Source organism: Herpailurus yagouaroundi, unplaced genomic scaffold (genome assembly GCF_014898765.1).
Source record: "Herpailurus yagouaroundi ecotype Mexico unplaced genomic scaffold, PumYag 182, whole genome shotgun sequence".
Lineage (NCBI taxonomy): Eukaryota > Metazoa > Chordata > Mammalia > Carnivora > Felidae > Herpailurus > Herpailurus yagouaroundi.
In genome coordinates, this window is record NW_024412413.1 from 11,984,737 (window position 1) to 11,999,536 (window position 14,800).

A 14,800-nucleotide genomic window follows, 5' to 3' on the forward strand; every position below is an offset into this window, starting at 1 on the left:
TTTCTACCCAACACCTCTCTTTCCCCTCTGCCACCTTTCTCCATCTCCTGCCACTCGGTTCTTGCTTATTCTGGTTCAGTCGCACGAGGCCGCCTTGCTCCTAGTTCCTAGAGTCAGCTGAGTACGTTTTCACATCTGAGGCTTTGCTCTTGTGTTCCCTTTGTCTGCGGTGGTCTTCCCCCAGACAGACACACGGCTTGCTCTCTGAAATTCTTCAGGTGTCTGCTCGGTCGTGACCTGCCCTGACTCCCCGGTGTCAAATAGCGGTCCTCTGTCCCTCCAGCCCAGTACTCCTGAACCCCCTTCCTTGCTTTGTTTTCCTCCATGGCTCCCCATCTGTTTCTTGTGAGGCTTGCCTGTTTCTTACTTGTCTTTGCTTACTAGAATGTAAACTTCCTAAGGGTAGGAACATCTTCATAGTCGCTGTTTCCCCAGCATCTAGAACCAAGTGTCTAGCCCCTCATAGGTACTCAGTAAATACTCGGCAGCAAGAATCAAGACTGGATGGGCGAAGGATTTTGGACTTGAGAGTGTAGGCATCGAGGAGCCTAGAATTTTCAGAAGAGAATTAGTTAACGATATCTTCCTGGGAGCTGCTTAAAAATTGATTGCCTGGGTGGTTCATTCGGTTAAGTGTTGACTCTTGATTGCCGCTCAGGTCATGATCTCGTGGCTCGTAGGTTTGAGCCCCGCATCAGACTCTGTGCTGTCAGTGTGGAGCTTGCTTGGGATTCTTTCTCTGTCCCTCTCCTGCTCTCTCTCTCTAAAAATAAACTTCTAAAAAATGGATTAGGCTGAGGTTGTTTGCAGATGGGAGAATGACTGGAAGAGAGATTCTTGGAATAGCCTGCATGGGAGGTGATGAGAGCGGAAGCGCCTGTTCACCGTTTGCCGTGCACAGAGCGCAGATACTCGCACAGCCTTTCAATGAGCGTGTGTGTTGAATACAGGACTGTAATCGCTTGTCTTCTGTGGGAAGTATTTAAGAACAATTCTTGATATCGTGGTGAACTTTTTGTAGACTCCTAAAACTAGAAAGAGAAAAGGTTCTTATGTGTTTTACAGACTTAGTGCTTCGGAAGCAGATAATCAACTGTCCGGTCGATTCGATTAGCAAACATTTTCTAAACATCAACTGCTGTGTGCTCATCATTTAATGAGGAAGCTATGGATGAAGCAGCATGTGATTCAGCCCATGGTCTACGTAGGGGCTTTACTTGTGAAGTAAATAGAGGAAATACAAAGCCATCATGTAGTTGTGGTTGCAGACAGAAGGCAGTTTTGTTGGGGGAAGGGTATAGGGAAAAATTTTGTCTCTTACTGTATGTTACGTGATTTACTCATTTGAAGAAGTAAACTATAATAGAACATCCAATGCTATATATATAAAGAATAATTCAATATTTTCTGATTCAGGAGGCAGTACAAAATCTTCCTAATATTTTATTCTGAACCTGAGTTAACGGCTTTTTTTCAAGGATATTGCAGTTTAACATATAGAAGATATGAACTTAATTGCCCATGAAGACAAAATAAGGAGTAAGTTGATTTAAATTGTATTGAAAATTTGGTTAAGAAAAAGAATAATCACCCATGAATTGTATAAATCAATTATATTGACTAGAATAGACAACCAACCATATTGGCTGTGGGGACCTTCCGTTTCCAAGGAAGCAGGTAGCAGGACCAGAGTATTTCTTATTGTCTCCTGTGGGTGGAAGACATGATTCATGGAGTTTGAGGTTCTAAATACTGCTTACAGAAGATATGGAAGAAAGAGCTTTTAGGAGGTTGGAGACATTAAGACTATTATAGGGTTTGTCGTTTTTAACCTAATAGACTATTGGTTTGAATGACTCTATTCTGAAATATTTATTTTTCTCTTTAAATATTCATAGCTTTGAGATGGCAGAACTCAGCCTCAGGGGAGAGGTCAGCCTGCCTTTTTTCTGAGTAATTTGAAAGCTGTGTGTATGTGTATGTGTATGTGTGCGCGCACGCGCGCGCGCGTGTGTGTGTGTGTGTGTGTGTGTGTGTGTGTGTGTTGAAGGCAAGTGATTTGGATACAAAGCCTATACCTGTCCTTAGACTTGCATATGCTAGATCCTGTAAATTATTTTTATTGTAAACATGAATGTACAATATATTGTATTTCCTGTTTTATTTTTATTTATTCTTTGCAAGGGCTCAGGATTGCACTTGGTCCCCTCCTGCACTCCATCTGCCCTTTGGTTAAAACTACTGTAAAAGAAGGAACCATTGTTAGGCTTCCATTTCAGTAGGTTTGCATTTAAAAAAAAAAAAAAAAAAAAAAAACTAGTTTTTATTCTCTTATCTGTAGGTTCCATATAAGAAGATCCCTCTACTTTGAGGTAATTTACATTTAGGGCCACTACTACCTTCCTCTCAGCACTTCCTCCCTCCCTAATCTCTGCCCTTCTTCTAGAAGTGTAGCCGCTAAGGGCATTTTCTAGCAGCACCTACTGTCACCGTAATTCTCATGCCAGCAAAGCCTCTCAGCGTTTCCCAAACCACGTGTACCTGGAGTACCAGGGCCCTGATACAACACACTGAATCATAATCTGTGGGGGGAAGGATCTTGATCTCAAGAAAAAAATGTTCCCAGGGTGATCATTATGCACAATTAAATGTGGGAATCTTCACTCAAGGAGCCAGGTCAAAGATGAGTCTGTGGGTGTGCGTGGCACAGTAGAGAGGAGGGGGTCCATACTGCGTGAGTTAGTGATCTTACTGAGACTTTAGCAGGAATAGATGTGTCCCTAGACTGTTTTCTTGGAATCAGATAATACTTTCCCTTAAATTGAATATTTTAGTCGGTGATGGGCCTTTTACTACTATAATCATTATGACACAGTCATTAAATCTGTTCTTGTGAATTTCCTCTGGATCCCAGCCATCTACTCAGTCACGGACAACCAAATGAAGAATGAACCGTTTGAACCGATCCTGAACCCACAAACTAGAGGCTGCAGGGAGTCTCCCTGTGTAGGCTTTTCCTTCCAGTTCTAGATCTACCTGCAGATTGTCTGACATGTCATGGCTCTGGGTATGATTTATATTCACTGTCAAAGAGAAAACACATGACTTTTATCTAACCTATTTTGCTATCAGAAACATTTTCGGGACTGTTAGATACTAATATTTTCAGCTCCAGGTGTTCAGAGGGTGAAACACTTCTGTTTCACAGCCCTCCCACCAGGTTATGGTAGTTTGAAGAACAAAAGGAGGCAGGAATAGTATAATAACCTCACTGTCTTTAGATTGGCACAGGGGGACGTTTGTGTTCAATACAGAGTTATTTCAAATGCCAAAGGACAGAGATTTGGGGCGGCCCAGTTTTAAGTGTGGGGGTAAATGAAGACCCTAGAATGAAGTTCACTGAATGTCTGGTAAATGTGTGTTGTTTTGTCTTTGTGCGTATCCATTCGTTTTCTTTCTCGAGGTCTTCTTAGCCTATCGTTCTTCTACAGAGGTTTATAAATTACTTTGGTTGATTCTTGATCTTAAATCCAGCGTTCTGTTTTTTATCTTTCTGTGAGAGGGTCACAGACATCAGGCGGGCACCCCGGCTTTTGGGACAGGGTCTGAGAAGAATGGCCAGCCTTTTCTTAGGCTCTATCAGCTGAGTGCTTTTGATAAACCCTTTTTTACAGAGGCAGGTAGGGTTTGAGATCTGAGCCTATCCAGGCAAATTCTAGGAGGTACGAATTATCTAATTTGTAAAATGCTTGAAGGCAGGGGCGCCTGGGTGGCTCAGTCGGTTAAGCGTCTGACTTTGCCTGAGGTCATGATCTCATAGTTCATGGGTTCGAGCCCCACGTCAGGCTCTGTGCTGACTGCTCAGAGCCTGGAGCCTGCTTCGGATTCTGTGTCTCCCTCTCTCTGCCCCTCCCCTGCTCATGCTCTATTCTGTCTCTCAAAAATAAACGTTTAAAAAAAAATAAAATACTTCAAGGCAAAAGTATTTTCTTTTGGTTACAAAGCTAGAGAATTAATTTCCATTTTTCCTACAGCATGACGAAAATGGTAAGTGACCCTGGCCAGGACGATAAACTGGTGAGAAGATCCTCTACCTAAATAACAAAATGATCATTGTTGTGAAGGTGTAAATAAAATGCATATTGATCCCTTTCTTTCAGCGATTCATTCTGATCATAGATGTAATACAGGAATTGGGAAACTTTTCTCTTGCGATAGGATTTGCAGCCTGTTGCTTAGAAGCGGCAGATAGCAGATCAAGTATAGAAGTGGGACTTGAGATTACCAAAGTGAAAAAATGCTGCTTAGAAGCAGCAGATAGCAGATCAAGTATAGAAGTGGGACTTGAGATTACCAAAGTGAAAAAATGAGGATGAGGCTGGGAAATAAATGGGAAGGAGCGGCTGAGTGCCTTAGTTCGTCGAGTGTCCATCTCTTGATTGGCTCCGGTCGTGATCCCAGGGTTGTGGGATTGAGCCCCCCTCTGCACTGGGTGGGGAGCCTGCTTGAGATTCTCTCTCTTCCTCCCTCTGCCCTTCACCCCTGCTTGTGCGTGTGCAACACACACATGCGTGCACTTTTCTCTCTCTAAAATAAAATTAAAAAGAAAAAGAAATGGGAAGGTAGAAACAAAAATACTCTTCTTTCTCCAAGATTCCATGGACTTTAATTATCCTACAACAGTTAAGGCAAACAATTCTATTTGGGACCACTCTTTCTGTGTTCTCTTAGAGTACTTTATGCTTAGCTCTGTAGCACAAATGATGTTGATGTAATTATTAGTTTAAATGCCTGTCTCACCTTTTAAATTTGGTACTACAAAAGAAAATCTGGGGCGCCTGGGGGGTCTTAGTTAAGTGTCTGACTCTTGATTTCAACTCAGGTCATGATCTCACAGTTTGTGAGATCGAGCCCCACTGACAATATGGAACCTGCTTGGGATTGTGTCTCTCTCTCCCTCTCTCTGCCCCTCCCCCTCCCAAAATAAACTTAAAAAAAAAAAAAAAAGGCAAAATCTTATTTTTGCCCTTGTGCCTCCCCTCCCCCTGATGTTAAAGACTAGGATGTTGTAGGTGCTTAAATGTCAGTAAATAACGGATTCAAGTAATACTCAGAATAACTCCATATAACAGAGAATATATTTAAGAAACAATAACAACATAGACTCGTTTACCCCAAGCAGTGTGACTTGTGAATAATGAGAAAACTTTTCTTTCAAGTACTGATGAAAGTGCGTGGGTGAGTGGGTTCTGATTAGTGAGTCTGCAACTATAAATCTTAAAAAGCCATCTTGTTCTGCCTATTGCCTATAACTGGTTGGTTGCCACGTTCCTTAAATTCCCCCACAGCAGCTTTTGACTCCGTTTTCTTGGCCCCATTACCCTGCTTAGGTCCACATCTTCTCCAATATGCTACAAGCACCTCCTTATTTCTGCCCCCTAATTGCCAACCCCCAAGTATATCCCACATCCTGTTATCATTACGTGAGCTACAACTCTGCTATTCTCCTATTTTGATGGCTCTTCTTTACCAAGGAATACTAGTTAAAACCGTCCGTACCGAACAGATTTGGATATTGGGATACTCGCTATAGAGCAAAATATCAGGAAGGATAAGGGAGAGGTTCCAAGTAGGTCTTTTAGACTGGGAACATGATTAACTCAACCAGCAGAAATAAGAAAAGACCGTAATAAACTCACTTTTTAGACACACAGAATTTGCAGTGTAAGTGGGACACGGAGGGCAGAAGGATGGGGTCTGGGGAGGAAGAGTGCCCCCCGGAAGAACCGGATGCAGGGTACGATCGAGTCGGACGTCTGGCACTGTATTCATAGTTTCACTTACTCTCTTTGCATCTGTGCCACAGCCTCTATGGTAAACAGTCCATTTTGCAGCTAAAGAAGCAGGCTAGAAAGGCTTGCATAATTCGTCTGTACCTGGTAATGGTGTGATTGGGATTTTAACTCAGGTCTGTCTTTCAGGCTCACGCCCTTTTTTGTTTTTACTCTGCATCCCATGAAAGCATGGGAGAGAGGACATGGTTGGACCCAAAAATATTTGGAAGTCACCCGTAGGTAGGTAGCAATCAAAGCTCTCAGATTGCTGTGGGTGAGGGAATAGACGGATAAAGGGGTTGAGACTTGGCCCCTGGGTTACACATTTTTTCTGTGTGACAGGAACCGTTTGCTGTGATTGTGTATTTGATTTTAGAATTAAAACATTTAGCAGAGTTCACATTGTATACCAGAAGACCATGTATGGTAATGTATCACCTCTGGTACTCCATGTGATTGAAAGGAGAAAGATGTCATTCTTTTTTTTTTTAATTTTTTTTTTTTTTTAATTAATGTTTCCTCTTTATTTTTGAGAGCGGGGGGCGGGGGGTGGGCGGTAAAGGGCAGAGAGAGAGGGAGATACAGAATCCGAAGCAGGCTCCAGCCTCTGAGCTGTCCACATGGAGCCCTATGTGGGGCTTGAACCCATGAGCCATGAGATCATGACCTGAGCCGAAGTCGTATGTTTAACCGACTGAGCCGCCCCCCAGGCGCCCTGTGAAAGACGTCCTTCTTAGCTTTTGTGTTTGTGAGATTGAAGGAAATCGTGAATCTAAAGCACTAGCACATAAATGTTGATTTCTTTTCTCTCCTGATGGTACTCTACCATTTCTCTCTTCCTACCCCAACATTCTTCTCCAATTTGATATCAACCCAAGACAACATTTGTTTCATTATATGTTATCCTTCATTAGTTACACTCTCCTCTCTAGCCAGACGAAGCAGTTTGCTACTGTAGTGTGCCTGTGTGTGACTTCCCATCTTAATCCTTTATTTAAAATTTTTATTTATTGCTTAATATTTATTAGGCCCGGTATGGGATTCTACAGTGTACAAAACAGTCGCCACTCATCATAAAGAAGCTTTTAATAGGAGAGATAAGGCACTTACCGAGATAAGTATAAGGCTTTGAATTTAAATATCTTGTACACATTTGTAGTGCAAGCCAAGTGCTATGGGAATACAAGAGAGGAGGGAAATTCTTCTGACTGGAAATGGGGGTGCAACACTTGCTAAAAGTCTGCTCAGTTGGATCCTGGTCTAGATACCGTTGGTCCTTTGTCTTGTGTTAGCCTCACAGTAGATGGCGGTTACGTCTGTGTTGCAGGTGACAAAACCGGGGCTTAGTTTCTTGTTCAAAGCTACACAACTAACAGGTTACCAAGTCAGGATTGAACCCCAGGTTCATTTGGCTCTAAACCTTAATCTGTTTCCTTTACACCAGGGGTCCAAAAACTATGGCCTACAGGCCAGACCTGGCCCGCTGCATGTTTTTCTAAGGCTCGTGAACTAAGAATGATTTTTACATTTTTAAATGGGTAGAAAAGAAAAGTCAAAAGAAGAAGAATATTTTGAGATGTGAGAATTAGATGAAATTTATGTTTCGGTGCCCATCAGTAAAGTTTTTCTGGAACACAGCCGTACTTGCTCATTTACATACTGTCTACAGCTGCTTTTGCATTGTAACAGTGGAGTCCTGTAGTTAGTTGCATCAGAAATCAGACAGCCTGCAAGGCCTAAAATACTATCTGGCTTTTTATAGAAAAAGTCTGCTGACCCGCGCTTTATGTCGTACTTCCTTTCTAGGGATAGCTTCGTGGAGAAGGGATTATTTGAGGTGATCCTTGATGTCCGGCTACATTTTCATTAGGCATGAATCCTCTTGGTAGGGAATACTGCATGGGGACCAGCACTGATCCCTGCTATAGCAGTCTGGCTGAGATTTGGGAAAGCACCGTATTTGGGGAATGTAGAAGTCCAGACTCATTGCAACACAGGATTAATGGATGGGAGCTGTGTATGACATGCCTGCGAGAAAGAGAACCCTCTGGAGATACCACATGGCTCAGTGACTAGCAGCACCAGCCCTAGAATTGGTTTGGATCTGAGTCTGCTTATGCCACATATTAGCTAAGTGGTTTTTTGGTAAACACTTAACCCTTTTAAACGTTGGTTTCTGGGTCTGTAAAAGGAGAATAATGGAAAGATCTCCCTTTTAAAAAAAATTTTTTTTAGTGTTTATTTTTGAGAGAGAGCACAAGCAGGGGAGGGCAGAGAGAGAGGGAGACACAGAGTCCGAAGCTGGCTCCAGGCTCCCAGCTGTCAGCACAGAGCCCGACGCAGGGCTCAATCTCACAGACCGCAAGATCATGACCTGAGCCGAAGTCGGAGGCTCAACTGACTGAGCCACCCAGGCACCCCAGCTTCACATTTTATCTTACCAATTCTTTACAACAAGGTGTGGCACTAACATCGCTATTTTATCAGTGAAGAAACTGGGGGCCGCCTGGGTGGCTCAGTCAGTTAAGCATCCACCTTCAGCTCAGGTGATGATCTCGCAGTTCATGGGTCCGAGCCCCACATCGGGCTCTGTGCTGATAGCTCGGACCCTGCAGCCTGCTTTGGATTCTGTGTCTCCCTCTCTGCCCTTCCCCCGCTCACACTTTGTCTCTCTCTCTTTCAAAAATAAATAAACATTAAGAAAATGTATAAATGAAGAAGCTGAAGTGCAGGGAAGTTAGGTAACAACATATTTAAGTGTTTACAGCTATAGTAAGTGCAAAGCCGAGATTCAAATTATGTTCTAACCGTACACGTCAGCATTGCTCTTGGTAAAATGTGGCTTTTATTGGGTCTCAGGTGGATTTGATAATATTTTAAGTAGTGTTTAAGTAATGGAATAAACAAATTTGTATTGGGGAATAATACATTGAAAACACTGTCATCAGTCACTATATCCCTTACCTTCCTTTCTGGGCATCACCTTGAGCTTTAATCAGAGATGCCACCCTAAAAAGTGTTGAGTCACACTGGCCTGAATTCTATGTGAAATAAAATACTGTTTTCTGTCCTCTTACTATATCTCTCCTTAAACTTTTGTGTAGGTAGTAAAACAACAGTGAGATCACAGGGTATCGAATTGGTTTGTTGAATGATTATTGAATATGAAATAATGTTATATCCCAAATTTATCTGTTTCACGTAGGTCTCTTCAGGGTTTTTCTTTTTCTTCTTCTCCTTCTTCCTCCTCGTCTCCTCCTCCTTTGATTTAAAAATAGCTTTAAAGTATTTTATTTATTTATTTATTTATTTATTTATTTATTTATTTATTTATTTATTTAATTTAGAGAGGGAGTGAGTGCACACACAGGGGACGGGCAGAATCCAAGCAGCAGGCTTGGGATTCTCTGTCTCCCTTTGCCCCTCCCCCACTCACACTTCCTAAATAAATAAACAGCTTTTAGAAAATAAAAATAACTTTAGAAAAGCAGCTTTGTCACTCATTGGTGTCTTCTTACTTTTTAAACCAGAGCGTTAGAAATGCAGGTAGCTTTGTTTGAAAATTTGGAAGATCTCACTTTTAGTATTGTTGTAAATTATGTTGCTGATGGGAAGGCCAGTTAACCAAAGAATTGCTTTGTTTATAATTTCCTGTCCATTCCTGTACTAAATTCATGTGGATATTAGGATTCGATGTAACCTGTTCTTTCTGTCCTCATGGTTAGCTTTCTACAAACTGGGGCCCACTCTTCATCTTGGATGTTCGGTTTTATTATTCTGCTCATGCAAACCCCTTAAGTAAGAGTAGTGCCGTGAGGCTCCACGCCAGACGTCGTTCTCGGTGCTGGGGATGCATCGGTGGGCCGAACAGGCAAAACCTCTCACTTACGTTCCAACAGAGGAGACGAAATAAATGCAGTATTATTATAGATGAGAAGACAGTAATCGGGGTTGAGAGTTTCAATAGAGCGGTCAGGAAAGCTGACATTGGAGCATGAACGTGAGGGAGGTGTGAAATCAGCAGACTGGAATACCCACGGCACACAGAACAGCGAATCCTGAAGTTGCGTGCTCCACTTGGTGGGCCGGCAGACCTGCTCTCGGGGAACTTTCGTTACCCTGGGAGACAGTGCGAAGGACTGAAAGGGAGTACAGTTTGTTTTTTCTTCTCATCTTTCACAAAAGTCAGAATTTATATTCTAGGGAAGAAAGGGGCTTTAAAATTAAATCTTTATTAGATTCTTGTTAAGTGAGATAGAAACCTGACTTGCATATAGTACTCTTTGTTGTCTGTCAGTCTTGTGAAAGGGAAAATTTATAGACTGCCACCTGAGGGAGAAGAGAAATCGTGTCTAGTTTTGTAGAGCGTAAGAGTTAATAATTCATTTTCTTAGCTGACATACACCTAAGCCTATGATTAGCCTATGATTTTAAAAACAAAACATTTTCATATTAAACATAGAGGTAAATTCTTGCCTAGAAATGATCATGTGAACTATTATCTCCTAGTTTGCCCAGAGGCCAAAGTACTTCGCTTTTGAACTTATAACCTTGGAATATAGCCTGGAAATTTAATAGAAATCTGAAACCATTTAACATTTATAGTAGTAGCAGTAATAAATACTTGGGGAGACTTTCAGACATTGTAGAGTGTATGAAATAAAACGCAGAATCACTCCTATTCCAATTTCATTCCCTTAGCATATAAACCTAATGTGTTTTTCTTTCCACAAAAATAAAAGACCTTCCTATAAGGAGCAAAATAATCTACTGAGAGTTTCTTTTTGACCTTTTAGCAAAGACTTACATTTCCCCTTTTTTCAGGAAACCGCTCAGCCTCCGCCTGCGTCGTATTTCTTTGAAACACATAGCGCCAAGGGTGCACGTAGATCCTATAAAATGTTTTTACCTTTCTTCCCCTAGCCCCCACTGCTAATCGATGTGGCTATTCAGTTGACTGGCCAGCTTTGTAAGGCCTGCCCCCGTGGGAGAGTCAATACTGTGAACTGGTGTGCGGGTACCTCACTCCCAGCAGGGCTGGCGGGGGGGGGGGGGGGGGAAGGGAGACTGGAGGCCAGAGCAGGTGAGTCTACAAGGAGCTACCTCTGAGCGAGGAAAGCGAGTCCCCTTTGCCATGTTAATCATAACCGGGAGACTGTCTTTTAGCCTTACCGATTATTGAGTAGACCCTTCTTGCATACGGTAAGATTGTATTTATGCCTGGAGTTGGAGTGTAGATCTACAGACACCTTTGGTGGTCTTTACTCTCTTACGTTCACCAGTCTACCTGAATGTGAATTTGTGTCTTTCATATCTGACTTTAGGCCAGTACATCCTATGAGGGCTTCTGAAGCAGCATGCTTCATGGGCGTCTGGGCGGCTCAGTTGATTAAGCGTCCGACTTTGGCTCCGGTCATGATCTCGCAGTTCAGGCGTTCGAGCCCCGTGTCGGGCCCTGTGCTGACAGCTCAGAGCCTGGAGCCTGCTTCGGATTCTGTGTCTCCCCTTCTCTCTGCCCCTCCCCTGCTTGCACATGCTCGCTCGCTGTCTCTCTCAGAAATAAATTAGAAAATTTAGAAAAAATTGGAAGCAGTGTGCCTCATGCAACGGGTAGGCAGGTGGGTAGGTAGATATGGATACGGCCCTGTGGAACTTGACGAAGGGAGAGAGTTATTTTATTTCTCTCTTCGGACACCCAGGAGAGCTGAGGAGAAGTGGTGTATAATACCCCAGCCTAGATAGAATTAATGAAAAGAACTTCTATGGTGATGGGTGACAAAGATACACATTTTCCCTGAAAAATTATAGGTAAAAATTCAAGGTTTTCCTTGCATAATTTCTAAAAACTAAACAAAGGGAAGATTTTTACGTAAAGCACTCCTTAATACCACTTAGAAATGGTTCTTGGACACTGGAGACAGCTGAATTTTGATGCCTTATAACTTTGAAGTGAAAGACCGTGATAAATTTTTGTCTCTAGATAATGTCACTACCATTTTCTTGAGGATAGCACAGTAATTCAGTGCTTTAGCATTTCGGCTTCCTCTTACTGATTCCATTTTTCATGTCATTCTCTTTTATATTAAAAAAAAACGGGGCACCTGGGTGGCTCAGTCAGTTGAGCGTCCGGCTTCGGCTCAGGTCATGATCTCACGGTCCGTGAGGGCTGTGAGTTCGAGCCCCGCGTCGGGCTCTGTGCTGACAGCTCGGAGCCTGGAGCCCGCTTTGGATTCTGTGTCTCCCTCTCTCTCTCCCCCCCTCGCCCCCTCACATTCTGTCTCTCTCTCTCTGTCAAAAATAAATAAACATAAAAAAAAAATTTTTAAAAGAAGACTTTTGTAGGTTTCATTACAAATGTAATACCTGTTTATTATTAGGAGCCTGAGGAGATTTGGGGTAGATATGCTTCCTGTTTTGAAGATGATGATGATTTCATGGGTGCACTTGGGTTGTAATTGTCAAGGCTCACGGTACAAATAAGTAGATGCGGTTTGTTGTGTATGTCACTTACACCTCAATAAAACTGTTCAGTTTTTTTTTTTATTGATTAGATGACTAATCAAAATTGGACTTGTTTTGCTGTTACTATGTGTTTCCATTTGTTAGTGAAATTGAACATTTTGATGGTACCAGTCATTGGCGATTGAACATTTCATCTTCTGTGAATTGTTCAGGTATAGTCTTTGCCTCATTTTCTGTTGTCAGGTGTGTTTCTGAATTTGTGTAGCCTACTCTTACGTTAGTGATGACAACCCCTTGTCTGTCTCGTCTGTGGCAGTTCTTTTCTCCCTGGTTGGTTTTCCTTTTGACTTTAAAGCCCATTTCTCCCCCCTTCCCTTCTCCTTTCCTTCCTAATTTACACAGCCACATGTCTTTTTTTCTCCCCCCTTCCTAGTTTTTAGGTTTCCTGCCTTATTTAAGAATCCCCCAGACCCCAGTTATGCTCTCAAGTTTTCTTGTATTTGCGTAGTTTTCATTGTTCTCTTAGATTTTATTCCTTCTCGAATTTTTCTGGTATGGACTAGGCACCGTGCAGTGCTCATTTGGATAGCCACCTTTTACAAATACCATGTGGTAACTAAACCGTTTTCCCCCAACCAGAGTGAAGTGCTACTTTTCTCTTCCGTTAATTTCCTGTAGAAACTTGAATCTGTTTTAGGATTATCATGTTCTGTTAATCACTGTGTATATTCTTACTGTTGTTTCTTTTTTAAGTTTTGTTTGTTTATTGGGGGGGGGCGGGGGAGGGAGAGAAAGAATCCCAAGCAGGCCCTGCGCTGTCAGCCCAGAGCCCCATGCAGGGCTCTGTCTCACAAACATGAGATCATGAACTGAACTGATAACGAGTCAGATGCTTAACCAACTGAGCCTCCGCCTCCCCCCCAGGCGCCCCCATAGTGTTGAGCCACAGTGGCTTTATGGCAAGTCCTAACATACTGATAGAACATACCTCACGTCATGGTTTTTCCTTTTCTAAACTTTCCTAGGGGTGTTTCACGTACCAAATAGAAAAGTATTTAGGCCTGTTTTCTTCCCTAGACACCATTTGCTTCTGATTAAAAGTGGCATTAGGTATACATTTTATTTCGGCAAGGATTAACATTTTTATATTAAGCATTCCTCCAGAAACAAAATGTATCTTTCTATTTATTCAGGCCTTGTTTTGCATCCTACATCGTGTGTTCTATACTACACATTTTGTCACTCTTTTGAATAACTGGCCACTGCTGGTTTTAAAATAGTTATGCATAAATGTGACAAAATTTTATTATTAGGTCTGCTGGTTTGTAGTTAGTTCTTTTGGTGTTTCTAAGTATATAGTTACATTTGTAAGGGTAACTTGTCTCTGTATTATCTTGATCTCCATTTTGTACTTGCTTTTATATATAGAAGGAATAATAGTGACAGTGCAGTTATCTGTGATTTCTAATAATGACTGGTATTTCACAGTTTAATGTGATGTTTGCTGGGGCGCCTGAGTGGCTCAGTGGTTAAGCATCTGACTCTTGATTTCAGCTCAGGTCCCATTCTCACTGTTGAGCCCTGCACTGGGTTCCATGCTCAGCATGGAGCCTGCTTAAGGTTCTTTCTCTCCCTCTCTCTGCCTCTCCCTCACTCATGCTGTCTCACTCTCGAAATAAGTACACATTAAAAATTATAGGGGCGCCTGGGTGGCTCAGTCGGTTAAGCGGCCGACTTCGGCTCAGGTCATGATCTCACGGTCCGTGAGTTCGAGCCCCGCGTCAGGCTCTGTGCTGACAGCTCAGAGCCTGGAGCCCATTTCAGATTCTGTGTCTCCCTCTCTCTCTGACCCTCCCCTGCTCATGCTCTGTCTCTCTCTGTCTTAAAAATAAATAAACGTTACAAAAAAAAAATTATATGTGTGTGTGTGTGTAATATGTGATGTTTGCCGGTGGTTTTTTATGTCTTGTTTTTCCTTTGTTATAATTAACAAATGTGATAACATTCTTAGCAAGTGTTCTGTTTAATGAATTTTAACAATTTGGGACCACCATCCTTAATAAGAAATAAAACCTTTCCATCATCTTAGAATGTTCCATAGTACTAGATGTCCATCAACACTCTCCCCACCCCTCCACCAAGAAAAGAGAAAACTAGTTTCTCGCTTCTGTTATGATAGATTTATGTCTCATTCAGCAGGGCCCTTCAGGTCCATCCCTGCTGTAGGTAGTTCATTCTTTTTGTGTTGTGTAACATTCCATTTTATGAATCAACCACAGTTTATCCATTTTCCTATTGATTTCAAGACAGTCATTTTTCAGTTTGGGGCTATTATGAATAAAGCTTCCATGAACATACTTGTGCGAGTGTTTTTGTACACACATGCTTTTATTTCCTTTGGGTAAATACAAGAAGCATTTTAACTTGATAAAAAAGTAGAACCGCAAAACAGTTCTACCAAGCGGATATACTGTTTTACACTTTGGCAAGTGGCATATGAAAGT

The 14,800-nt window shown here is 42.1% G+C and overlaps 1 protein-coding gene across 26 annotated transcripts in view; it reads left to right on the plus strand.

Moving 5' to 3' along the window:
- Positions 1-14,800, plus strand: part of RBFOX2 (RNA binding fox-1 homolog 2) — a 288,313-nt gene that overhangs the window by 205,431 nt on the left and 68,082 nt on the right. The window contains exons 1-2 of one of the 26 annotated variants that reach the window (XM_040490950.1): positions 4,021-4,051; positions 8,376-8,380. The exons of the other annotated variants lie outside the window; for them this stretch is intronic. Of the exons in view, the coding sequence (XP_040346884.1) occupies positions 4,036-4,051; positions 8,376-8,380 (21 nt within the window). The 5' untranslated portion in view covers positions 4,021-4,035. Of the gene's footprint in view, positions 1-4,020; positions 4,052-8,375; positions 8,381-14,800 lie in introns of those variants that run through there. 26 annotated transcript variants of the gene reach the window in all.